This window comes from Leopardus geoffroyi, chromosome A3 (assembly GCF_018350155.1).
Source record: "Leopardus geoffroyi isolate Oge1 chromosome A3, O.geoffroyi_Oge1_pat1.0, whole genome shotgun sequence".
Lineage (NCBI taxonomy): Eukaryota > Metazoa > Chordata > Mammalia > Carnivora > Felidae > Leopardus > Leopardus geoffroyi.
This window is the reverse complement of record NC_059336.1, coordinates 43,309,533-43,335,102: the sequence shown is the minus strand read 5'-3', so window position 1 is coordinate 43,335,102 and position 25,570 is coordinate 43,309,533. Positions and strand designations below refer to the sequence as shown.

Genomic DNA, 25,570 nt, shown 5'->3' with positions numbered 1-25,570 from the left:
CCTTGATTAGTTCTTACAGCAACTCAGTGAGGCAGGTATGATGATCCTAACTACGTTCTTCAGTTGAGGAACCCAGGGTCCCCCAAACGTCCCTTTTCTCTCCCTCCTCTTGCTACCCTTCAGAGGTCTCCTGGGCCTTCATGAGGGTGGGAAGTGATTCTCTCCTCCTGTCTCTGGTCTGGCCTTGTGTTTCCTAAATGACTTCAGACCGTTTCTGTACTGCATATTTTATGTGCTGCTGTGGAGAGAACACTGGTGAAAGTGTTAGCACGCGGTCAAAGTCTTCTATCCTGCTGGTTATATGGAGAAGAAAACGTCAGGTTTTCTTTGGCAACTTTTACTTGAAGACCCTCTTCTAACAAAGAGGTAGCGGGCCTCGGATCTGGCCTAAATAAGAACCTCAGTGATCCTCAAACATGGCCAAAATCCTGGCACAAGAGTGAAGTTTAGGAAATACTAGTCCCTAGTAGAGATTATTAAACTTGATCATTATTCGTTATCATAATAAAACAGTTACTATTGAATATCTGTTATATGCCAACAACTTTACATTTGTTATTTTTAAAAATTATTTTTGAGGGGCGCCTGGGTGGCGCAGTCGGTTAAGCGTCCGACTTCAGCCGGGTCACGATCTCGCGGTCCGTGAGTTCGAGCCCCGCATCGGGCTCTGGGCTGATGGCTCAGAGCCTGGAGCCTGTTTCCGATTCTGTGTCTCCCTCTCTCTCTGCCCCTCCCCCGTTCATGCTCTGTCTCTCTCTGTCCCAAAAATAAATAAACGTTGAAAAAAAAAAATTATTTTTGAGACAGCGGGAGAGAGAGCAGTGCGTGTGCCCGCGTGGGTAAGTGGGGGAGGGGCAGAGACAGAGAATCCCAAGCAGGTTCCGCAGCAGAGCCAGAGGCAGGGCTGGATCTCACGACCATGAGATCATGACCTGAGCTGAAATCAAGTCAAACACTTAGCCCACCGAGCCACCCAGGCACCCCTACATTTGTTATTTCTAATCCTTATAAAAACTTTATGAAGTCGTTGCCTTGCCTATTTACAGATGAGAAAACCAAGGCCCAAAGACTTTGGGTAACTTGCCTGAGTCACACCATCAGCACGGTAGATTGTAAACATGCCCCCAGTTCTTCCCTTCCCTGGATCCACACCCCTTTGCAGTGTGACTTTTTGGCTTTTCTCGTCAAGAAGTGATGAGTGGAATTAACGGCCCCCCGCCTCCTGAGAACTGGGGCTTCAGTGAATGTGACCCAGACAGGCTTGAAAAGCACAGTGCACTGGGGCTTGTTCTTTTGCAGCTCCTGGGAACCCCTTCCAGCACTGCCTTCTGAGCGAGCCCAGGCTAGCCCACTGGAGGATGGGAGGTGCAGGGCCAGGCATCTCCGTGGCCCCGGCTGATGTCGAGCTACCCTAGATCGACCTCAGCTCGGTCCCCAGACCAGAAGTGCCTAGCTTGTCCTCAGACTCAGGAGAAATAAGTTTGAAGCCACTAATTTTGGGGTGATTTGTAACTGCAAAGTGAGCTAATGATGCTGTCGGCAAGAGGAAGAGCTAGGATTTCACCTGGTTTGTTCTCTCTCTTGTCTTTCCCATTCTAGCAAATGACACCCACCTGCTCAAGCCCCGAACCCAGGAGCTACCCTTCATTTATACTTCGTCCTCACCCTGCTCATCCAAATGGCCAGGCAAAGCTCCCAAAGTATATCTCGGATCTGGCTCTTGCCCGGCATTTCCTGCCACCTCTCTTGCCGAAGCCACCATCAGCTCTCTCTCATCCAGACCAGGAGATGGCCAACATTTTCTGTAAAAGCCCAGTTAACAAATACCTCACACTTTGCAGGTCCTACAGCCTTTGTTGCAAATATTTAACTGCAGCCACAAACAATATAAAAACAAGTGGGTGTCGCTGTGTTCCAATAACACTTTATTTTTAGACAATGAATTTAGAATTTTTATAATTTTCTTGTGTCACTAAATAGTCTGCTTGTGACTTTTTTCAAACATTTCAACAATTTTTTTTTTTTACATTTTATTTATTTTTGAGAGAGAGACAGACCGACCACAAGTGGAGGAGAGGCAGAGGGAGAGGGAGACACAGAATTTGAAGCAGGCTCCAGGCTCTGAGCTGTCAGCACAGAGCCCAACGGGGCTCGAACTCAAAACCCGTGAGATCGTGACCCGAGCCGAAGTCAGACACTTAACTGACTGAGCCACCCAGGCACCCGTCAAACATTTCAAATGTGAAAACAGTCCTCAGCTCACAGACTGTACAGAAACAGGCAGCAGGCCGGATTCGGTGTCTGCCTGATGCTGAGGCCCCTGCTTTCGACACCACAGCATCTTCTTTCTTGCGGAGTTGGGAAGACTTGAGGGAGGATTGGGTTTAGACCCGAACACTTAGAAAATTAAGATCTGGCTGAACAAAGGGAGGAAGGGAAGTTATTTGAGGCAAAGGCATTCGCAAAATAACAGCTTAGAAATGGGCGTGAGCTGGGGGCACCTGGGTGGCTTAGTTGGTTAAGCGTCCGACTTTGGCTCAGGTCATGATCGGGCCATTTGTGAGTTTGAGCCCCGCGTTGGACTCTGTGCTGACAGCTCAGAGCCTGGAGCCTGCTTCGGATTCTGTCTCTCTCTGCCCCGCCTCTGCTTGCACTCTCTTTCTCTCTGTCTCTCAAAAATGAACAAACATTAAAAAAAAAAAATTTTTTTTTTTAAGGAAATGGGCACGAGCCTGCTGCTAAGGGACAGTCTAGATCAGCCCGAGTGGCTGTTTCTAATCACAGCTGACCTATGCTGCTTGTTGAGACTTTTTCTTTTAATATCCCATTAATTTAGTAACAGTACTTGATTAAATGCCTAAGGTTATATAACCTTTCAGTAACATTGCTTTATTTATACCTTTATCTTTCATGGAACATTTTTGTACAGATCTTTAAAAATGTACCTATGCCTTTGATGATTAACCACTAACATTGTCACACACTCTTAAATCTTTGTAGGCTATGATTTTAAAAGTCTTCACAGCAGACGGTCCAAGTGCCTGATTTGGAAGGGCGATAATTGGGACCCTGGTCACCCCTCTGTGGTGGTTTGAGGGAAGGAGGCTGATGCAGGCCCTTACTTGACCACTTGCCCAGGGGGGAGGTTAGGATCGCTCAAGGAAAGCCCACCCTGCTGGGAGCCACAGTCTCCTGCCAGTTTGTAAATAGCCTCGTTCCTAATTTATCTCACTCCTCTTTTCTGAGCCAGTGACCCAGATTCATTGGGCTGTGAGGCCGCGCTCACGGGGTTGAACAGACAGGTCTCCATGTTGCTGTGCCAGAGAAGAGGAGAAAAATCACGAGCTGCTTAAAAGTGGGGAAAGATAACAGAAGAACCCTCACACAGTTGCCTCAATTCCAACTAGACCTGTGGTAGTGATGCAAATGCCTAAATTAACCCCAAGATACAGGTAGGTTCACCGGTATTTGGCTTGTGCCACATAACTGCAGTCTGCTTTTCCCACCACTAGATGGCAACCCTGCTTTAAAGCAAATTTTATTCAAACAATAACGCTGTTCAAAATAAAAAGTAACTATTCTCACCCCATCATGTTGGCACAAAAAAGTCCTAGAACTCTTGGGTTAGTGAATGTGTGGGACAGCAGGGAATTTCAGAAAGCACCGGTGGAAGAGTGAGTTGATAGCACTATTTTGGAGGAATTTGGCGGTAATGTTCATGCTGTGCACATTATGTGACCCAGCCACGACACACGGAGATTTGATCATCTGATTATGACGATGACGGCTAACGTTTACTTTGTCCCCACTATGTGCCAGGCCCTGCCCTAAGTGCTTACCTCATTTGCTCCTTACAACTCTCCCGTCCCCGCCCCCCCCCCCCACAACTTACCAAGGAGGAATCCAGGCACACAAAGGTCAAGCACCTTGATCGAGGTTACAGAGCTATTAAGCGGCAGAGCCCCAACCTTCGCCCTGCTTCCACTACACTGCACGTGCCTCGTGTGCACCCGGAAACACACACCACACACATATAGGAGGGAATCCACTGCAGCAGTGTCTGTTAGCCTAAACAGTGCGTTAAGAGACAATAAAGCACGAGGGAATGCTGAAGAGCCGTTAAAGCCATGCACTAAGACCTAGAAGCGGTCAACTGGTACGCATCTCAAAATCAAATGCTGAGATAAAGTAAGCAAAAATCAAAACGAGGAAGCAAAACTGTATATAATTCATGGAGACCAACAAGGGGAGTAAAACTATAAAAGGACACACCAGAAAGGTATATACCAAATTTACGATGGTGTCTCAGGGGCAAGGGTAAATGGGATTTGGGGAACAAAAAGACAAGGGCTTTTAAATTCATCTGTAATGCTCTGTTATTTTCTCTCTAACCTACCTGTCTCTTGAGCAAAGAGGCAAAAGCTCAAAGCCTAGCCTGATCCAGAATATCATTTTTTATGATTGGATCTTTACAAATGCAATCCTCAAGCCTGATAACTGCTGTTGTCAAGCCACCACACAAACCTTTTCCTCCATCAGGGACATCTCCCCAGAGAGCTTTTCTCAAGCTCCCTTCTAGAGTAGAAATCACCTAAGAGGTTCCGAAGGTGAGACTTCCAGCGGCAGCAGCATATGGTTTTTGCTTAAGGTGCAGGACCCTGAGGCTGGAAAGAGGGGAGGGAAGAGGGAGACAGGGAGAAGTCAGTTCTAACTTGTACTTAGTGATTGATTTAAGACAGCGGTTCTCTTTAGGGCACCAGCTCCAAACAACTTAAGTGTTTCTTTTATTTAAAAAAATTTTTTTTCTTTAAGTTTATCTTGAGAGTGTGTGTGCATGCAAGTGGGGGAGGGGCAGCGAGGGAGAGAGAGGAGAGAGAGAGAGAGAGAGAGAGAGAGAGAGAGAGAATGAATCCCAAGCAAGCTCCTTGCTGTCAGCGCAAAGCCCCTCATGGGTTCCATCTCCGGAACCATGAGATTACCACCTGAGCCGAAACCAAGAGTCGGGCGCTCCACCAACTGAGCCACCCAGGCGCCCCTGAAGTGTTTCTTTTAAAGTTCAAACTATTCCCTTGCTTCACTGTTTCTTGTGTGTGTGGGGGGGGGGGGGGGGGGGGAGGGGAGGGGGGCGGAGGGCAGGTTATAATCAAATGTTTAATTGCTCAGGTGGAAAGACACAGTGATTCCAACAAATTACCTCCCTCCAACTCCATTTAAAGCCAGTAGGCAAACTGGTTACCTAGAAACACAATGACTTACAACTAACCCTCTTCCTGTATTTACCAGAGTCAACACATATGAAACCACAGGTCATATGTTGACAAGTTTTCCTAGAACTCTAATAGGTTTATAGAGGTTAATGCTCTCAGATTAAACAGGGATAATGGCTCCGAGCAAGAGGCCAGGTCTGGGGGTGGGGACGGGGAGGGCAGAAGGCATAATTTTAGAAAGATTTGAAAATTGGTTTTTAGTGCCAGCATGGACCTTTTGTCAGCAGCTGAGTGCACTAAGAATGTAAATTACGGAGGAGAAGGCTATGTGGGTAGCTTTGAACCTAATGGATTGTCTCAAAGCCGAAGACTGTAATACTGTGTCCTGTACTGTAAGGAAGCCTCCTCACAAAGCAATTTATACCTCCTTTTAAAAATATTTTAAGCATCCTCAATCAGAGAATCCCTCATCACAAATCTTGTTTCATTTCACTGGAGTTAAATATGCCATATCACTTAGGGGAACAATTGGTATCCACAGTTCAGTAACATACATAGTAAATTATTTTTTTTAAGTTTATTTATTTAGAGAGAGAGAGAGCATGCGCGGGTAGTGGAGGGGCAGAGAGAGGGGGAGAGAATCCCAAGTAGGCTCCACTCTGTTCAGTGCGGAGCCTAACGCTGGACTCAAAGTCACAAACGGTGAGATCATGACCTGAGCCAAAATCAAGAGTTGGCTGTATAACCGACTGAGCCACCCAGGTGCCCCCATAGATGATAATTCTTGAAAAATTATCTAGTTAAGAGACGCAGATTTGGCTTTCTCCTCCTATGTGTTAGTGGGGAAACAACTTTTCATTGACATTTCCCTCTCAAGAGGACTGCGACTTCTTGAAGTAGTGACATCTGAGGAATATCAGGATTGTAGTGAGGAACTGGTGTGTCCCTGGGTTTTTCAGGGAAGCCTGCCCAGGGATCAACCCTCATTGTTCTCATAGAACCGTCTGCCTGGTCAGACTCGGAGTCTTTCATGGAACTCTTCGCGCCATTAGCTTGGGAGACTCTTGATGCAAAGTGATAGGTCCAAGGTGCATTTATAGTAACCCAAGAGAACCGTATTAAATGAAGTCTTGCTGGGCCCTGGTCTCACAGGGTGGCAAAATCTGTTATAACTTTTAATTAGCTCACTTGATTTTTCATTTTGGAAATGACAGGCTACGTGAGTATCTGCTGCTTGGAAAGAATGCAGAGGTGTATAGAGTCAGTGAAAGGTCTCTCTCAACCCTCCTCTCTCCTACCTGAACCTTACTTTCCTTGCCAGGTGACCATGGTGGACAGCACCTCCTTCTTGTGTGCACTTACAGAGGACACATACCAAAGCTACTGAGCCAGTAGCAAACATGTGAATTCTGGGCGCGCCCGGGTGACTCAGTCAGTTAAGCGTCCAACCCTTGACTTCGGCTCAGGTCATGATCTTGCAGTTTGTGAGTTTGGGCCCTGGCTCTGCGCTGACAGTGCGGAGCCTGCTTGGGATTCCCTCTCTCCTCTCTCTACCCCTTTCGTGCTTTCTCTCTCAAAATAAATAATTAAACCTAAAAAAAAATTGTGATTTCTGAACTTCTAAAACCAAATCTAAACAATTTCCAGGTTTATGAAATTACTCTAGAAACACACAAATCTAAATAAAAAGAAACAGAAACAAAAGCTTCATTACTTTACTCACATCTTGTATTTTATTTCTTACAATTAATAGCTAAGAAAAAAGTGATTCTAGCACCCTATTATTTTAAGACCACAGCTGTCACTTAAATGCTAACCCATCCCATAAAACAGGGAACCTTCCCCCAAAGCTACACTGGCCATTTATTCAAGTTTCCTGATCCCAGTGACAACTAATAATTTTTATTACTTATCAAACACAGAAAAATTAGATTATTGTTCTCCCTAGCTGAAAAATCTCACAAATGATACTTTTTCTCTGTGCACATGGTTCACTGACTCAAACCAGAATAAAGCTACTAAAATATCTATAGTTACGCATCTCAGACTGGGGTCTGGATACCTGTGGGAGTTATTTAGTGTATGCTAGGGGGGCCTGGCAATGATGCTCCATCTTCCCAGAGAGCAATGCTTATTTGAGGCTAAGGACTCACATATTTATTTTCCAAAAAAGTTAAAAGGAAGCTTTTTTTTCCCCAAATGAAATATATAGAAAACTTCAGGGGCGCCTGGGTGGCTCAGTCAGTTGAGCGTCCGACTTTGGCTCAGGTCATGATCTCATGGTTCGTGGGTTTGAGTCCTGTGTCAGGCTCTGTGCTGACAGCTCAGAGCCTGGAACCTGCTTCAGATTCTGTGTCTCCCTCTCTCTGCCCCTTCCCTGCTCATGCTCTGTCTCTGTCTTAAAAATAAATTAAAAAAAAAGAAAGAAAACTTCAATATATAAAACCAGTTTTAGGAGGCTGCACTGGCAGTAGGAGTTGGCTGATGCAAGTTCCCCCACCCCACACATAGCCTGGGGGCGTGTGGCCCCTTCCCTCCCAGGGTACCCTGAGGGAACTTCTTGCACACCAAGCCTCACCCTCTCCAATCTCAATTCAATGACTGGGCATCCTCCTTGGGATAACAGAAAGTTTGCTGGGGAGTCCAAGGGACACCAATGCTGTGTGAGTCCTGCTTGCCCTTTTCCAGGTAAGTGACAGACCTTACTTCCTTGTACTTTTTTTTCATATGCTCAAGTCCAACCTTTAAAATCTAAACTCTTCTGGCTTTTCAATCTTTTTGGCTGTACTACATTTCAACAAATACTTCCACTTGTGTAATGAAGCTCTTAGATCCTGTCACATCTCTACAGTAAATAACAATATATCTTCCCAAACTGTGAGGAACTACTGAATGTTCCCAAACAGTGTCCTGTCCTCTAATCTGGTTTCTGAATATTCTGGTTCTTTTCCTTCTTCGTATATTCTTCTAGTCGAAGAAGCCACTTGGCCCAGTACTGGGAACAGAGCTCAGTGTCCATGAAATGGGGGTGAGCAGGGGATCCATCCTTGTAGGCAACCACAATTAAGCCACACTGAACCTAGGAAGAAACACAGGGCAGTTCCAGTATTTATACGGTAGGGCCAGAGTTGATGTTCATTTCCGTTTTGCTTCAGGGCAAACTCGGAACAAAACAATCTACAATAATATCTCCTAACGGTTTCGAAGATGGGTTGATGAAAGATTGTATCAGGATACATAAGAACACAAAGATGACAAATAAGATATCCAAGAATGGACTGTAAACACTAAAGCACTATTAGCAATGACAGAAAGCTCAGGAACAGAGGGAAGTGCTTCTTAAGGTGGTAAAAGGACAAGGAATGGAGTAAACAGTGGGACACAAACAGAATAAAAATCATAAGGAGTTAAATGGCCATACATAAGCATTGACCAAGGCTTTACATAAGCAGAGGTGCAGTGTCCTGACCTGAAAGCTGTAGTTGGCATCATTATTTATGGCACCAACGTAGGCCACAACCTGCAGCGGGTTGTCAAATGTATTTCGGATATAAGGTTTTGGTTTCTCTGATGTTTTCCAATCAATCACACACAGCTTGCCCCTAAAGAGGAACCAAAGGAAGTCTTAGTAGGTAACCGTCTAAACTGAGAAACCCTAATAGGTTAAGCCTCTTCTCAGGTATAGTTTATTATCACTCAATGACCTCTCCCCACTTTTCTTTAAAAAAAATTTTTTTTTCCTTTAATGTTTACTTATTTTGAAAGAGAGAGAGAGAGAGAGGCAGAGGCAGAGAGTGAGAGGCTCCCAAGCAGGCTCCGCGCTGTCAGCACAGAGCCTGACGTGGGGCTTGAACTCAGGAACCGTGAGATCATGACCTGAGTGAGTCAAGATCAAGAGTCGGACGCTTAACTGACTGAGCCACCCAGGCGCCCCTTTCTCCACTTTTCAAAAAGACAGCGGCCCTGATCTCTACTTCTGAGGATTAGAGAAGTGTGATGTTCTCTTTCCGATGAGCCCTATACTCAGCTCAGTGCCGGGCCTGCCAGGGGTGTGATGGGAAGTGCTTCCTGAAGTACCCGGCTGACAACGACAGGGGCAGGCCCATGTGGAAGTGCTAGGGGACTTTTCCACAGTTCTAGTTTCTAAACTTTCTCGAAATTCCTTTGGACCCTCATGGCTTCCTTTTCTTTAACAGTTGACAGGGGAATTGAAACTATGTCTCTATCACTATCTCAGTTGATGAAGCACAACAGATCAGTAGCAAAGTCCCCATCATGAAGGATGAAGCATAGTGCTTCAGAAATCCTCTTGCTCAGAAACCAAAGCTGAGGCTAAAATCTGTTAGCATTTAATAGGCACCAACTATAAGCAGAGATACAGATAAGAAGACCTGGTCCCTGCCCTGAAAGTTTACACACAGGGCAGGGTGTCTTCCTAGTAGGGATATTGGGAGGGGGGGGGGGGAATTCCTGCCAGTTTCTAAAGAAAGTCAAATAACCAGTGCATTCTCCCCATTACCCCTCTCCTGGTGGGATTTTATACTTGCCAAACACAGAAATCAGAAGGATCACAGGGACAGTAGACTGACAACTGGTGACTCCTTGTTCAATCTTTCATGATTTCAATTTTTAAAAAATTTTATTTATTCTGAGAAAGAGAGTGTGCACGAGTGGGGGGGTTGGGGATAGAGATAGAATCCCAAGCAGGCTCTACACTGTCAGCACAGAGCCCAATGTGGGGCTCGAACTCACAAACTGTGAGATCATAACCTGAGCCAAAACCAAGAGTCAGCTACTTAACCGTCTGAGCCACCCAGGGGCCCTTCATAACTTCAATTTCAAAACCAGCGGTCCAAACAGAGATTTTGTACAAAGTATGCATGTTACGTACCTGTGACCATAGCTCTAGAGTTACAACCTATGCAACGTATTTATAAGTCAGCCTAGAGTAGCATTGTCTAAATGAAATAAAATGCAGGCTACGTGTTATTTCAAATTTTCTAGTAGCTACATCAAAAAAGAAAAAAGGAAACAGGTGAAATTTTAATGTCTTATTTAACCCAACATACCCCAAATTTGATCATTTCATTATGTAATACGAAAAAAATTATTAATGGGATACCATACCTTCTTTTTTGTACTAAGTCACTGAAACCTACTTTGTCCATTTACAGCATACCTCAGCTGAGATTGGCCACACTAAGTATTTAAAGGCCATATGTAGCTAGTGGGTATTCTCTTATATAGTGCAGGTCTAGAGGTAGTTTTACTATTTCTGTCAAACTTTGTAATATTACAAAACGATTATAATCTATGCAAATGAAGAGAGGGCCCCAGTAACCCCAGAACCTCAGTTCTCAACCTGGAGCAAATCAAAATACCCTAAAATAAAGATTTCTGATATGGACCACTGTCTCTTGCAAAACATACTTCATACTATAACTTGCAGAACTTAATAATGTGGAAAAGATTTTTAGTAGTATAACTCCAAATTAAAACTGAACAAAGACAGTTCATAACAAATGAAAAGATGTTCAGTCTAACCTAAGTGAAATGCAGACTGAAATTATGAGATACAATGTTAATAAGTTATATCTAACACTGTGTCATTAAAACTGTGCAGAAATAAGCACACCTTCATCTGGGAAAACTTACAATGCACATACCCTTTAACATAGCAATTTCCTTTTTAGGTACCTGCTGGAGAGAATGGTTTGATACCCTGGGGATAAATGCCTGGGAAAATGTCATAAAAGTGACAAATGCCTGGAAAATTTAAGTATTCATATCCAGGCCTACTTCAGACTAACTGTATATATCATCCACCAGAACAAACCAGCAAATGAACCTGTGCGCCTGCCTAGAGAAACTCTCACAACAGTATACAAGGAGACACGGTCACTGCTGCAGTTCGTGACTGTGGAAAACTGTGACAGTTCAGACTGGGAAAACTGAATTTCCCCAACAGGGAAATAGATGTGGTTCATTAGTAAAAAGGAATACCAAATAAGTTAAAAACAGAGAACAAGATCAAAATAATCATGCTAACAGCTACTGAGTAGATAGTATTCATTTTAAGTACTATACAGAGAATGTCTCATTGAGTCTCTATAACAACTCTATGAGATAGATCCTATCTTTTGTCTTATTTTATTTTTTTCTTAAGTAGGCTCCATGCTGGGTGTGGAGCCCAACACCGGTCTTGAACACACAACCCTGAGATCAAGACCTGAACGGAGATCAAGAGTTGGACGCTAAACCAACTGAGCCACCCAGCGCCTGTCCTATTTTACAGATGAACAAATTGAAGTACAGAGAGCCTAAGTAACTAGCCTAATGTTAAGATGAAAAGCCAGAAATGAAACCCAGCCAGCCTGGCTCTCGACTCTCGTATCTTACCAGCTTTGTGATAAGACATATCTAGAAACTTCTATGTATTGTGACTATTACAGACGTGTATGTAACAATACACAGTGGTGTGTGTATGCAGAGTAGACTGGCAGTGTACCTGTGCATGCATTATACAGTGTTGTGGGTGTGTTAAATAATATAGGAAGTAGCCTAGAAGGACACAGTAGCAAACTTATCACAGTGATTGTCCTTGGCCAGGGGTCTATGAGAGGAGATAAGAGGTGGTTATAGGTGATGCGAGCTTAATTTATGTTATATTTAAAAAAAATTGGAAGCAGATGTGACGAAGTGTTAATAACTGCTAATTCTGAGTGGTGGAAAATTATTAAAAGAGAAAAGGATGTTGCAGATCATATAAACTCTAATAAGGATCTCTAGAATGTTTTCAGAATGAAAAAAGCAGGGTTTGGCACTGTTAGTAAGTGGGGGTGGGGACCAATGATAGTGCATGCAGTCATAAAAATATCTCAGGATCACAAGAACTTTTAACCAAAGGTTAAAACCAGGATGGGGGTAGAGGATTCTAGGAGGATGGAAGAGTAGGACGCACCAGAAATCTGTAGGCCCACCTTGACAACAATTGCAATGGCAGAATCTGTCTGACCCAATTATTGGAAATCCAGAGGCTACTGAAGGCTTGGATGGTAAACTGTTGGTGAATTTCGGTCAATTTCAGCTCTTAGCAGCTACCCATCCCCCTCCTCCTCATGAGGCAGGCAGCTGTGCACATGATCCTGGAGCAGGGCGCACATAGCTCGTGGGAATGGGAGGGGACACAAAGGACCCCTTCTCCGTGTTATCAACACGGACTGCAGTTTCTGTTCACAGAGGTGTAGACAAGAGGAGGGTAGCTATTGTTATTGCAACTCCACCCACTGCTGCAAGCCCCTCTCCTTCCACCTGCCTGACTTCCTGGGGATTTAAAGGGCCAACGCACATTTTTTCCACCCCTTCATTTTTCTCTTTTTTCCTTTTTGGGAATTAGATGCTAAAGACTACAACATCCAAAAGCAACTGCATATATGCGGAAAATTAAAAAGTGACAGTAACTGTGCATGTCCAGGGAGAGGCACAGGCTCAGAAAAGACCTGAGAAGACCTAAGTTTATACCTCAGACTGATCCTTAGGAAAGAACCTACAACAACACCCCCCCCCCCCAATAAAAACAATGAACAAAATCTGGCAAACCCAGGGGTAGAGGGAGAACCTGATTTCCAGAATTACATACTAGATTCAAATGCCCAGTTTTCAATAAAAAAAGTCACAAAGCATACAAAGAAACAGGAAAGTATGGCCCATTCAAAGAGGAAAAAAAGCAATCAACATAAATTGCCCCTGAGAAAGAGGTGATAGCAGATCTAGCCAAAGACCTTTTTGGTCTTAAAGATGCTCAAAAACTTCAATAAAGGTAAATATACGGGCAATTATAAAAGCAAGTATTATTGTAACAATGGTTTGTAACTCCACTTTGTTTTCTACAGTTTAAAACAAAAAACTTGAAGCAAGCAGACAAATTTATTCTTCTCAGGTTGGTTGATCATACAAATCCTGATCAACGTTTAATGAAACATCAGATAGCATTGGCTCATCATGTTCTTCCACTCTGCTCAAGTGAGGTGCCCCATACAGATCATTAATTTCAACTTGTGTTTTCTGGGGTCGGCTGCTGTATCTATCCTCTGAATGTGAAACATCTTCACTCTTATTTTCTATACACATCCTCATCTCCTTCTCTAATTGTTCTTGAGCTCTCTACAGTTCTCCTGTTCATTTTCTTGCATTTCCAACTCCAGCTGAACTATCAGCTATTGCTGCTGAAACATGAGCTCCTTTTACTTAAGTCTCTCCCCCACTTCAGGCTCCATTGGAGCTAGTTCTCATTCATGCTCCAAGTCGGCCATTTTCTTTTGTCTCAGCTGCTCCGTGGTTACATTTTCCTTACACCTGTAAATCCCAATACTACGTATTGTATTGGATCCACTAGGCAAATTCTTGCCACTTCTACTAGACCACGAGTTAGACATGTTCCAAGGTACTTTTGATGGTATGTTGACTCCCTCTCTAACTCTTAACCTTAACCTGCCAACTGCACATATATAAAGACAATTTTGTGATATCAACAACTGAAAGGGTTAGGGACAGAGCTGTCAAAGGAGCATAGTCTGTGTATGCCATTGAAGTTAAATTGGTATAAATTCAAATCCAAGCACTATAACTGGGATGTTAAATGTAATCCCCATGGTAATCAAAAGGAAGATAGCTATAGAATATACACAAAAGGAAATGAGAAAGGATTTGAAATGTTTCATTACAAAAAAGGAAATAAAACACAAAAGAAGACTGTAACATACAGGAAATGAGACCAAAAAGCTATAAAGCATGTAAAAAATAAACAACAAAATGAAAGAAGTTCTTCCTTGTAACTATTTTTTTTTTTTTTTTTAATGTTTATCTATTTATTTTTGGAGAGAATCCCAAGTAGGCTCCATGCTATCAGCACATAGCTAGACGCAGGGCTCGATCTCATGAACTGTGAGATCATGACCTGAGCCGAAAATCAAGAGTCAGATGCTTAACTGCCTGAGCCACCCAGGCGCCCCATTTACATTTGGCAGAATGGATAAAACATATGATTCCACTATATGCTGTCTACAAGAGATTCACAGTATAACCAAAGATACAAATAGGCTGATTGTGAAAAGATAGAAAAAGATATTCCATGCACATAATAACTGAAAAAGAGCAAAGGTGGCTCTAAAACCAGACAAAACAGTCTTTATTTTTTATTTAAAAAAAAAATTTTTTTTTCAAGGTTTATTTATTTTTGGGACAGAGAGAGACAGAGCATGAACGGGGGAGGGGCAGAGAGAGAGGGAGACACAGAATCCGAAACAGGCTCCGGGCTCTGAGCCATCAGCCCAGAGCCTGACGCGGGGCTCGAACTCACGGACCGCGAGATCGTGACCTGGCTGAAGTCGGACGCTTAACCGACTGCGCCACCCAGGCGCCCCAAAACAGTCTTTAATAAAAGGTTCAATACATCAAGATATAACAATTATAAACATTTATGCATCTAGTAACAGACTAACAAAATATATGAAGGAAAAACTGAAAAAAGTTGAAGGGAGAAATACATTTCTTTCTTTCTTTTTTAAATTTTATTTATTTAAAAAATCTCTATACCCAACATGGGGCTTGAACTCTGACTCTGAGATCAAGAGTCGCATGCTCTTCCGACTGAGCTAGCCAGGTGCCCCAAAAACAGTTCTATAATAATAGTTGCAGACTTCAATATCTATTTTCAATAATGGGTAGAACAAGACAGAAGGTAAGTAAGGAAATAAAGGACTTAAAACAACACAATAAACCAACTAGATTAACAGACATATAGCACTTGCTCCCCAACAACTGAATATGTATCTTTTCAAGCACACACAGGAATTTTCCAGGACAAACCATATGTTAGGCCATAAAGAATAAGTCTCAATATATTTAAAAAGATGCCATACAAAGTATCTTCTCTAATCACAAGATTAAGTTAGAAATCAATAACAGAAGTAAAACTTGAAAAAAAGTCACAAATTTGTGGAAATTAACACAATCAGCCAAAGAAAAAAATCACAGGGGAAATTAGAAGATACTTAGAGATGAATAAAAATGAAAATACAGCATACCAAAACTTAAAGAACACCATCCTTTTAATACTGTAACAGTATTACAGAAGAAGTATATAGCAATAAATACATTAAAAAATAGGAGAATTAAATCAATATCTTAACCTTACAACTAAAGGAACCAAAAAATGAAAATGTACACCCAAAGCTTATAGAAGGAAATAAGAGATTTAAGATAATTGAAATACAGAATGGGAAAACAATAGAAAAAAAAAAGCACTGAAACTAAACATTGGTTTTTTGAAAAGATGAACAAAATTGACAAACTTTTAGCTAGATGGATTAGAAAAAAAGAAAGACTCAAATTCCATAAATCAGAAATGAAATTGGGGACATTACTACTACTTCAGAAATAAAAAGGAGAAGAGTACTATGAAAAATCATATGCAAACAAGTTGGATGAACTAGATGAAATAAATAAATTCCTAGAAACATAAAACCTACTAGGACTAAGTCATGAAGAAACAGAGTATCTGAATAGCTCTATAATTAGTAAGGAGATTTCATCAGTAATCAAAAATCTACTAGCAAATAAAAGCTCTAGACCTGATGACTTTATGGGTGAATTCCACCAAACATTTACATAACTAATACCAATACCAACACTTTTCCCCAAAAATTGAAAAGTAGGGAACTCTTCTTGACTCACTTTATGAATCCAGCATTACTGTGATACCAAAGCCAGACAAAGACACTCTGACTGCAGAACAATAATCCTTATGAGGGGTGCCTGTGTGGCTCAGTTGGTTAAGCATCTGACTTTGGCTCAGGTCATGATCTCGTGGTTCGGTTTGTGAGTTCAAGCCCCACACCAGGCTCTCTGTTGTAGCTTTGGATCCTTTGTCTCCCCACTCTCTGCCCCTCCCCCACCCTCTCTCTCAAAAATAAATATTACAAAAAAATAATCCTTATGAACGCTGATGCAAAAATCCTCAACAGAATACTAGTAAACCAAATTCAACAACATACTAAAAGGCTTATACACAATGACAAAGTGGGCTTTATTCCTGGAATGCAAAAATGATTCAACACAATGAAAATTAACCAGTGTAATATACCTTAACAGAATGAGGAAAACTACATAATTACCTTAATTGATGAAGAAAAATTAAATATCCTTTAATGAAAAAAATACTCAACAAGCTAGGGATAGAAAAAAACTACCTCAACATAGTAAAGGCCATATATGAAAAACCCACAGTAAACATCATACTCAATGGTATGAGACTGGAAAGTTTTCCTCTAAGATCAGGAACAAGGCACAGCTGTCTGCGTTCACCATTTCTATTTAACAGCATCTGGATATTCAAGCCAAAGCAAGTAGGCAAGACAAAGAAATAAAAAGCATCCAAACTGATGGGGCTCCTGGGTGGCTCAGTCGGCTGAGCGTCCGACTTCGGCTCAGGTCATGATCTCATGGCTCGTGGGTTTGAGCCCCATGTCGGGCTCTGTGCTGACAGCTCGGAGCCTGGAGCCTAGAGCCTGCTTCGGATTCTGTGTCTCCCTCTGTCTCTGCCCCTCCCCCACTCGTGCCACGTCTCTCTCAAAATAAATCAACATTAAAAATCTTAAAAAAAAAAAAAAAAAAAGCATCCAAACTGGAAAGGAAGTAAAATTATCTCTGTTTGCAGTTGACATGATCTTTTATATTAAAAATTGTAGGAGCGCCCAGGTGGCTAAGTTGGCTAAGCATCCGCTTCTTGATTTTGGCTCAGAACGTGACCTTGCAGCTGTGGGATTGAGCCCCATGTCAGGCTCCGCACTGAGGGTGAGGCCTGCTTGGGATTCTCACACTCTCTCTCTCTGCCCCTTCCCTGCTCATGCATGCACTCTTTCTCTCTCTCAAAATAAATAAAAATAAGTTTAAACAAAAAAACTCTATAAAGAATTGACACAAAAACTGGTAGGACTATATAAATAAATTCAGCGAAGTAGCAGATACAAAGCCAACACAGAAAAGTCAGGAGCATTTCTATACGTAAACAATGAACAATCTGGAAAGAAAATTACAAAACAATTCCATTTATAATAACATCAAAATGTATAAAATACTTGAGAATTAACCCAGGAGACTAAAGACTTCTACAATGAAAACTACAAATCATTGCTGAAAGAAATTAAAGGCATAAATGGTAACATATACCATGTTCATGGATTAGAAGATTTGATATTGTTCAGATGTTCATACTACCCAACGTGATATACAAATTTAATATAATCTCTATAAAAATCTCAACAACAATTTTTGCACAAATAGAAAAACCCATCCTAAAATCCATATGGAATCTCAAGGGACTCTGAACAGCCAAAACAACCTTGAAAAAGAAAACTGGAGGACCCATACTTGATTTCAAAACTTACTACAAAGCTATAATAACTAAAATAGTGTGGTGCTGGTATAAAGACAGATATATAGACCAACAGAAATGAATAGACAGCCCAGAAATAAACCCTCACCACACACAGTCACATGATTTTGGACGATGGTATCAAGTTTATTCAATGTGGAAATGGCACTCTTTTCAACAAATGGCCCTGAAGAGTGTGGCTATCCACATGCAAAAGAATGAATTTGGACTCCTACCTAACCCCATATACAAAAATTAACTCAAAATGGATCCATGAACTAAAGGTAAGACTTAAAACTACATAAAACACTTAGAAGAAAACACAAGGCCCAAGTTTAATGACACTGGATTTGACAATGATTTAATGGATGTGACACCAAAGGCACAGGCAACAAAAGAAAAACTACAGGAAAATTTTTTAAAAATTGTGCATCAAAGGATAAAGATAAGTCAGTCACAAAAAGACAAATACTTTGATTCTACCTACATAAGGTACTTAACAGTAGTCAATCAAATTCATAGAGACTGAAAGTAGAATGGTGGTTGCCAGAGGCTGGAAATAGAGGAGATTACAATGATTACTTTAACGGGCCCAGGATTTCAGTTTTATAAAATGAAACGTCCTGGAGATGGGTGGTATTGATGGTTGTACAACATTATGAATGTATGTAATAATACTCAACTGTATACTTAAAAATGGTGAATTTTATGGTAAATGTTATGTTATATATACTTTACCACATTAAAGACCTTTTTTAAAAGAAAAAGTGGGGATGGGAGATTTACTTTTAATAGCTTGGATTAATCAAATGCATATATTACCTATTAAAAAGTGTTTTTAAAATTTCTGAAAACTTAATTTTCAGAAATGTTCAATGTTCATATTCTTAACGTTGATGCTTTTCACTTAAAGAGCAGAAAACAAACGTCAGCACTGTGTACAGCGCGATTAAGCGTTTGGCATCATGAACTTCTTGTAGGCCTTGGGTAGAACTGATCGAATGGCGGCCTTGGTTAATCTAAAGGGCAGCTAAAAATAGCTTATTAAATTTCTAGGCACATAGGCCTCCTTACAGATACAAAGCAGCTATGGCACAAAACTGGTTGCCTAAACAGTTTCCAGACTTAATGAATGCTCTGTCAATTTTTTTTAATTCAAATTTTAACTAGAATTCTAAGAGTTATACTCACAAGTTTTTCCCTATCCTTGTGTATTGCATCCTTTTTTTGGAATAGGGATATCTGCAGGTTATACCTCCCGTTGGAATATGGAATAAGTGGGAAAAACAGTAACACAGCAGCAATTTAAAAACCACAGGAAGCTTTAGGAAGCTCAGAGTTCCTATCTATGTCAAACACTGCCTGGAAGCCAGGAAAAGAGTTAATTTTCAGGGCCAATAGATAAAGGTGCTATTTTTAGGGGAATGGGGAAACAGAATGCAGGAATCAAATTGGATGTTGCAGCTGGTAGTTTGCTTGGGCTTAGGGGAGGCGGAACATGCTGGATATTGAAAACTTATACCTTTTCTCCAGCAAATACTTTGATTTTGGAACACAGATTTACAAGAATTAGGAGGCTCTTCCTCCTATATCTGTCCTTACTTCCTGCCCCATACCCAATTCTTTTTTTTTTTTTTAATTTTTAATTTTTTTAGAGAGAGAGACAGAGGGAGAGAATCTCAAGCAGGCTCTGTGCAAAGCATGGAGCCTAACACAGGACTTGATCTCATGACCCTGAAATCACGACCTGAGCTGAAATCAAGAGTTGGATATTCAACTGACTTAGCCACCCAGGCGCCCCCTGCCTCCAGTTCTTTTACGTATCATATAGGTTTTGACTTCACAAGACTACACCTTGGAGCAGGAATTCAGAGGAAGAAACAGTATTTGATAGGCATCATCAGTTCCACCCTGTGTTAATTTATCTCCACACTTCAATGGAAAAAAAAAAAAATCTAATACTTACTGATACTCAGCCACACAGTCCAGCAGACCTACATACTTTAAGGTCTCATGTTGAACAGCACTTTCAAGAGCTCGCACTCCACTGACATCTTTCAGAATATGCTGGACACTTTCGACATATCCAGATTCAAGATTCTCGTCTCTCTCTTTCAAGTCTCCTTGGGGTGAAAGTATGCTTTCCAAGGCTTTATGGAACCGTTTCCCTTGTAAAAATATGTCTGAAAAGAAAATCAGGGGAAAAAGAAAAACAAATAAGAACAAAGCTAGTACTAAAAGACAAATGCCTTAAAACTTGTGAACAGTAAAATTAGAAATTACATAAAGTACCTTTAAAGTGACAATCCCTAAAATACACATTTCAGCCTCTTGTGAAACCTGAGAATCGTGCTTTGAAAACCAAAGGGACTGAAATAGCTTGAACAATAAAATTCATTAAAATAAAGAATTTCAAGGATTAGGCCAAAGCTGTAATTGAAGATCTGGGGGCAATAGGACCACACCTAGTTTAGGGTACTGTGAATTTAAGTATCCATTAGTGTAACTTAACTGGTTGTGATAAGTAATTATTGGAAATTTAAGGAACTTTGCTTCTGTTCACAATTCTTTTTACAATCAACACTTAATGAATACAGGTGGGGGAATCCTTTTACTAAGGCTTAATGAATGGCAAGGAATGAAATCAAGGCATATACAAATTAAAAACAACAAATTGGATGTTTTGGAACTTGGGGGTGAGGAGAAGAAATATGTAACACTCTTCTGCATTTTTTTTTTAGGGCAAGAAGAGCGTAATTTTTTCCTGAATTTTTTTCCTCATATGCTTAAAAAAATTTGACCTATAGTTGCCATACGTTATATTCATTTCAGGCACACAACATAATGACTTGCTATCTGCATATCCTCATACACTTTCAAGAAAAGAAAACCAAACATATTTAACAAACCCAAGAAGTTCTATGTATTCACTTGACTCTTGATAAGGGAAGGAGACAAAGAAGAGGCACTGTGCTAAGCAGTGGCCTTGGCACTTTCAAAATATTATTTAACTTTCAAACACAACAGCCCAGCAAGATAAGAATCATTACTCCAAGTTAATGAATGAAGCCTACACAGTGCTGTTAATTTGCCCCAAAGCAAAAAGGTGGACTAGCAGCTTGGCACCAGAGTCCATGTTCAATTCCGGTCTGTTATACAGCACAGTGAAGAAGGCAAAATCAGGGACCATCATTTAGATACGCACAGGAGCAGAGTAAGAAATATACATGCTTGGAGACACCCATAGAAAATGAGGAAAACAATCTCATCCACTAAGGTAATAGCAAAACCATATTACATTTGTCAACTATTGTTTTACCAGGATTTTGAAAGGTCAGTTTTACCACTGACAAAAAAAATGGAATCACTTCTGGGGAATTACTTGGAGAGTTCAATGAAATTCAACTGAGAAACTTGAGTTATTACACTCCAAATGTACTTGGCTCAATTGGACTTACTAGCATATGAAAGGCCTACAAGAAATTTAAGACAGATGGAATTAAAACCTAGGTAAGAGTACAGTATTCATCTATACATTAGCTTAATGAAAAACACAAACATGTTAAAAACAGGAAGAAAAAAATCCTACTTTATCAACTGCCAAGCAAATAAACTCATTCTCCACTGCAGACTTAACCCCTGGCTGGGTTCTTCACACAGAAGAGGCAACGAACATCGGAAGCTAGATTACAGGATCCCTTAGATTGTAAGGCTCAGAAGTCAGCCAGTCAGAGAAAATTAATATGTAATTTCACTCATACATGGAACTTAAGAAACAGAACAGACGAACATAGGGGAAAGGAAAGAAAAATAAGAGAAAAGAGAAAGGCAAACCATAACAGACTTTTTTTTTTTTTTTATTTTGAGAAGGAGAGAGAGCAAACGAGCACGAGCAGAGCAGGGGCAGAGAATCCCAAGCAGGCTCTGCACCCGCAGCTCAGAGCCCAAGTAGGTGCTCGATCTCACCAACCATGAGATATGACCTGAGCTGAAATCAGGAGTTGGACACTTAACCAACTGAGCCACCCAGGTGCCCTGAGACTCTTAAATACAGAACAAACTGAGGGTTGCTGGAGGGGTGTTGGGCTAAATGGGTGATGGGCATTGAGCAGGACACTTGTTGAGATGAGCACTTGGTGTTATACCTAAGCGATGAATCACTAAATTCTACTCCTGAAATCATTATTATAATCGCTTCTCGGCCTTTTGGCTAAGATCAAGTGTAGTATCTGAAATCATTATTATACACTGTATGTTAACTTGGATTTAAATGAAATTAAAAATTTTTTAAAAAGAAAAAAGATTGTAAGGCTCAGAACATTAAATATGATTGATTTTGTCAAAGTAAAATTTAAAAGGCATACATTTACTGCAGAAAGCATTAAGTCAGAGTATTCATTAAATTAAAGGAACGAAAGAAAAAAAATCCATGAGTCTCCAAGATTCTGACTGATAGAACCAGCAGGATTAAAAACTCACTGTAGCAAAAAAAAATGAAGAAACCCATCTTTTCCACTATGATCAACACATATAAATCAAAGTCAAACTTTGTTACCCTTGGCAATCTTCAAAAGGTAAATTGATGCTTGAGAAACTGACCAAATGTTTGACAGAATGCCAGCTCTGGGCACTTCTCTATGCTCTAGCCTTTGGGAAGACCAGGCGGAAAGGAATTTATCAATACACTACTTAAAAACTGCCTCTCCTGACGCATTAATCAATTTAGCGGGTTAGGATATGCTCTTTTTCTTTCTTTTCTTCCTTTCTTTTTTATTGGTTGAGAGGATCAGGACACTAATCTTCATGTGATTGCCCCCTTGAGGAAAAAAAAAAAAAAAGCAATCCCCCCCACCCCGTTCTTTTTTGTTGTTGTTTATTTTTTTGAGAGACAGAGTGCAAGCAGGGGAGGGGCAGAGAGAGAGAGGGAGACATAGAACCTGAAGCAGGATCCAGCTCTGAGCTGTCAGCACAGGGCCCGAACCCACAAACCGCAAGATCATGCATGACCTGAGCTGAAGTCGGATGCTTAACCAACTGAGCCACCCAAATGCCCTGATTCTGTTTCTTAAAACTGATCCTGAGTTAACTGAGAAACACATCCGAGTAATAATCTAGATCAACAAAGTTGATTATATGTAAAACCACCAAAGTTTTCTCTCTGCTTTGGGATGGTGGAGCTCGTTCACATTCCCCACAGAAATTCCTTTCCTTTATCAAGGAGGCCCCAGAGCACTTTTTTACTCTGCCAAGGGCTACAAGTTCTAGGTTCCCACAAGTCCTAGCAGGTTTCTGCGTTTGCTTTTCTGATTCAGTAATTCCAGGATTCCCACAGCTATGACATTCCAGATTTAAGGAAAATGAAAAACAACTTCCCATGTGGAAACAACGTCAATTCTAAATTCTTGTGGTACAAATAAAAAACTTAAGATGTCATTAAAAGATGTTTTTATGTTGCTTGTTTAGAAAACAGAGAATAGTTTAGATGTTGTTACTTATTATCTAAAGGCAGGTGGCCCTTGCATAGATTCTTGGCCCCACACAGCTGAGGAATGTTTTAAGAGATTAGGACCTTGAACATTTTTGCCATATGCAGGTACAACCTATATAAATACTTAACAGATGTGACCACATGTTTAATGTGATACCCACACACAGTTTTTCTCTAAGGTGCCTAAAAAGAAGTACATTACTCCTAAAATTAAAAATGGACGTGCTCTGTACCACCTACTAGGGGTACACATAACTGCTCTGGGAAGCATCGGCTAAGGAATGATCGATGTAAAACATAGCTCTAACAAAAAAAAACAACTATATAATCTTGATGGGGACCGGAGAGTTCACCTGTGCCAATGGTCTTTCGTCTCACCTTGCTTTTGAATGGAACCTGTTTTTAAGGAAACTATTCTCCTCACTTGTCTAAGAAGTTAATAAGTTAGGAGTTGAATGCTAAAGTTTACTTATTTGCAATTACCAATCAAGAGCATCTATTATCTCAACTTGCCGAGATCTAAACAACAAATTATGTGTTTCAGCTTATTGCCAGTCTTTAAACTTACATGTCAAAGAGGAAAAGTAGAGCAAGGGGGTATTTCCTAGATTCTGAATAGCATGCCTAGCAAAGTAGAATTGTTATCAGGTGACTGATTCCTTAATCAGAGAAATCAGGCAACTCCAATACTCAAGTTTGTAGCTTATGAAACAAAATAATTTTCTACATAATTTGGTCAAATACTTGATCCCTGTGCTTCAGTTTCATCTGTGAAATGGGAATACTAGTATCTATGCTTCACAGGGCTGTCATGATTGAGTTAATATAGAGTGCTATTTAATGCTAATTATCATTTTAAAGTAGCGCCTCACTAGTTCAGGTCAAAAAATACCCTCATTCTTTTGATACCAGTGCTCTATTTTCTAGAAAACATAGTAACCATACAGAATCAGGATTGAGAAAATTACTTGAAGAATATTCTGCAAAGCCATCTTCTCCCAATTCCAGAATCATCCGCTGTTTCCACCTCTCCAAGTAGAAAATCTGTTCTGATGTCATGGTCTGTTGAAGGACCTTGGTCACACTTGGAATCGTGTTTCTTTGCAAAGGGATTCTCAAAGGAATTGTAGGAGTACTTGTTGCATTTGGTTTCATGCTTTTCTCTGGATTGAAGAGAGGACACCAGTTTCCTGGAACTTTTGCCGCCTCATCTTGCTTTGGGGGCTTACACTTACTCACAGGTCCATACAGTAAATTATCCTCCTCGAACAATGATTCTGGAGTCTGAGCAAGGCCTCTGGATGACAAGACAGACTGTACTAAATCAGAATACCTTCCTTGGTCCACTTCTTCATAAGGGTTCACTTTTTTCTTCCGGCTACAGGAATAAGAGGAAGTGGAGAAATCCACACGGGTCCTTGGTTCTACAGAAAACCCCTTTGAACTTCTGAGCTGCCGGCAGATGGTCTGAAACGCCTTCATCTTTAGATGCTTTTTCACTTCCCTCTAGTCTACTAGCAATATTAAGGGCCTTTTATTTTTGCACTCCTACTAAAAAGAAAAGTGGCATTAGATACCAAACGTATTAAATATTTAAACCGCCAAAATGAAAGCCGCATTAGCATAAAGCATATCAAATTGTATTCCATTAAGCTTTTTCGACGTATTTGGACAAAGCTATTTCCAAAGAAAGACTCTCTTTGCCAGGAAGGACAGTACTTGTTAAATGTGAAACGCTACAGCTTGGGGCAAGACGTCCCCGATATTCAATCATAAGAAACGGGACGCCTAGAAAGGGAGGTGTGTGTGAGACACACAAAAGCAACGCTCCAGCCCGTCCTACAGCGGCCACCATGGTCACGGTTAATCACTGATCCCTACATACCAGGCTCTCTGCTAGGTATTCCGGGCGGAGACTTCTCATTTAAGCCCTTACACGCTTTAAGGTGGGTACTACTGCGACACTGTTTTACAGATGTGGAAACTGAGCTTCTGAAGGGTCCCACCAGGTCCGAGCGGGTAAGCGGTGGTCAGCGGGGCCCACCAACGTGATCCCCAAAAGGCGGCCTCCGCCTCCGCCCTACGTGTGGAACCACGGGGTGGGGACTGGACGGCTGCGGCCCCTCGTGTGGAAATCGAATTTAAAGAAGAGAAGGCTTAAATAGAAGCCCAGCTCACGCCACCGGTATGTACCTCTGAAGCCACCACACTTCGCTGAACTTCCAAAGCGCCGACAACCACTCGGGACCCGTACTTTCCTCGATCCCGCGCTTGGATCTCGAGTTTGGCTCCGCCCAAAGGGCGGTGGTCCCGGCATGCACTGCGAAGCTCCTACTCCCGCAGCTAGCCCCTCCTTCACTGCCATAGACTCTCCCGCGATCCGTGGGGAATCCCTCCTCTCAGGCGTTAGCGCGGGCTCCTCCAAATCGCGCCTTTACGCTC

At 41.3% G+C, this 25,570-nt stretch overlaps 1 protein-coding gene and 2 pseudogenes across 4 annotated transcripts; 1 reads left to right on the top strand and 2 right to left on the bottom strand.

The window, feature by feature from the left end:
* Window positions 1–6,917: 6,917 nt before the first annotated feature.
* On the bottom strand, window positions 6,918–25,534 carry MGME1 (mitochondrial genome maintenance exonuclease 1). Of its 4 annotated transcripts, none has more exons than XM_045445389.1 (5): window positions 25,322–25,534; window positions 24,097–24,676; window positions 19,607–19,823; window positions 8,677–8,809; window positions 6,918–8,286 (listed from the first exon to the last, which is right to left on the bottom strand). In XM_045445389.1, exons 2-5 carry the CDS (start codon window positions 24,608–24,610, stop codon window positions 8,125–8,127), a joined length of 1,026 nt encoding a protein of 341 aa, XP_045301345.1. In that variant the 5' UTR covers window positions 24,611–24,676; window positions 25,322–25,534; the 3' UTR covers window positions 6,918–8,124. The 4 variants fall into 4 exon arrangements, with proteins under 4 accessions (XP_045301345.1, XP_045301348.1, XP_045301346.1 ...); XM_045445392.1 differs by having other exon boundaries at window positions 24,097–24,679; window positions 25,014–25,533; XM_045445390.1 differs by having other exon boundaries at window positions 24,097–24,679; window positions 25,322–25,533.
* Window positions 13,043–13,686, bottom strand: LOC123580540 (annotated as a pseudogene).
* LOC123581807 lies at window positions 21,831–21,928 on the top strand (annotated as a pseudogene).
* Window positions 25,535–25,570: the final 36 nt, after the last annotated feature.

What these genes read in the sequence shown, in the direction of transcription:
- MGME1 (XM_045445389.1), bottom strand. Translation starts at nt 24,610, where the DNA reads ATGAAGGCGTTTCAGACCATCTGCCGGCAGCTCAGAAGTTCAAAGGGG. An exon ending in CTTTGCAGAATATTCTTCAA is followed by an intron (nt 19,824 to 24,096) that starts GTAATTTTCTCA and finishes TTTTCTTTTCAG; the next exon opens with ACATATTTTTACAAGGGAAA. An exon ending in ATGCCAACTACAGCTTTCAG is followed by an intron (nt 8,287 to 8,676) that starts GTCAGGACACTG and finishes GTTTCTTCCTAG; the next exon opens with GTTCAGTGTGGCTTAATTGT.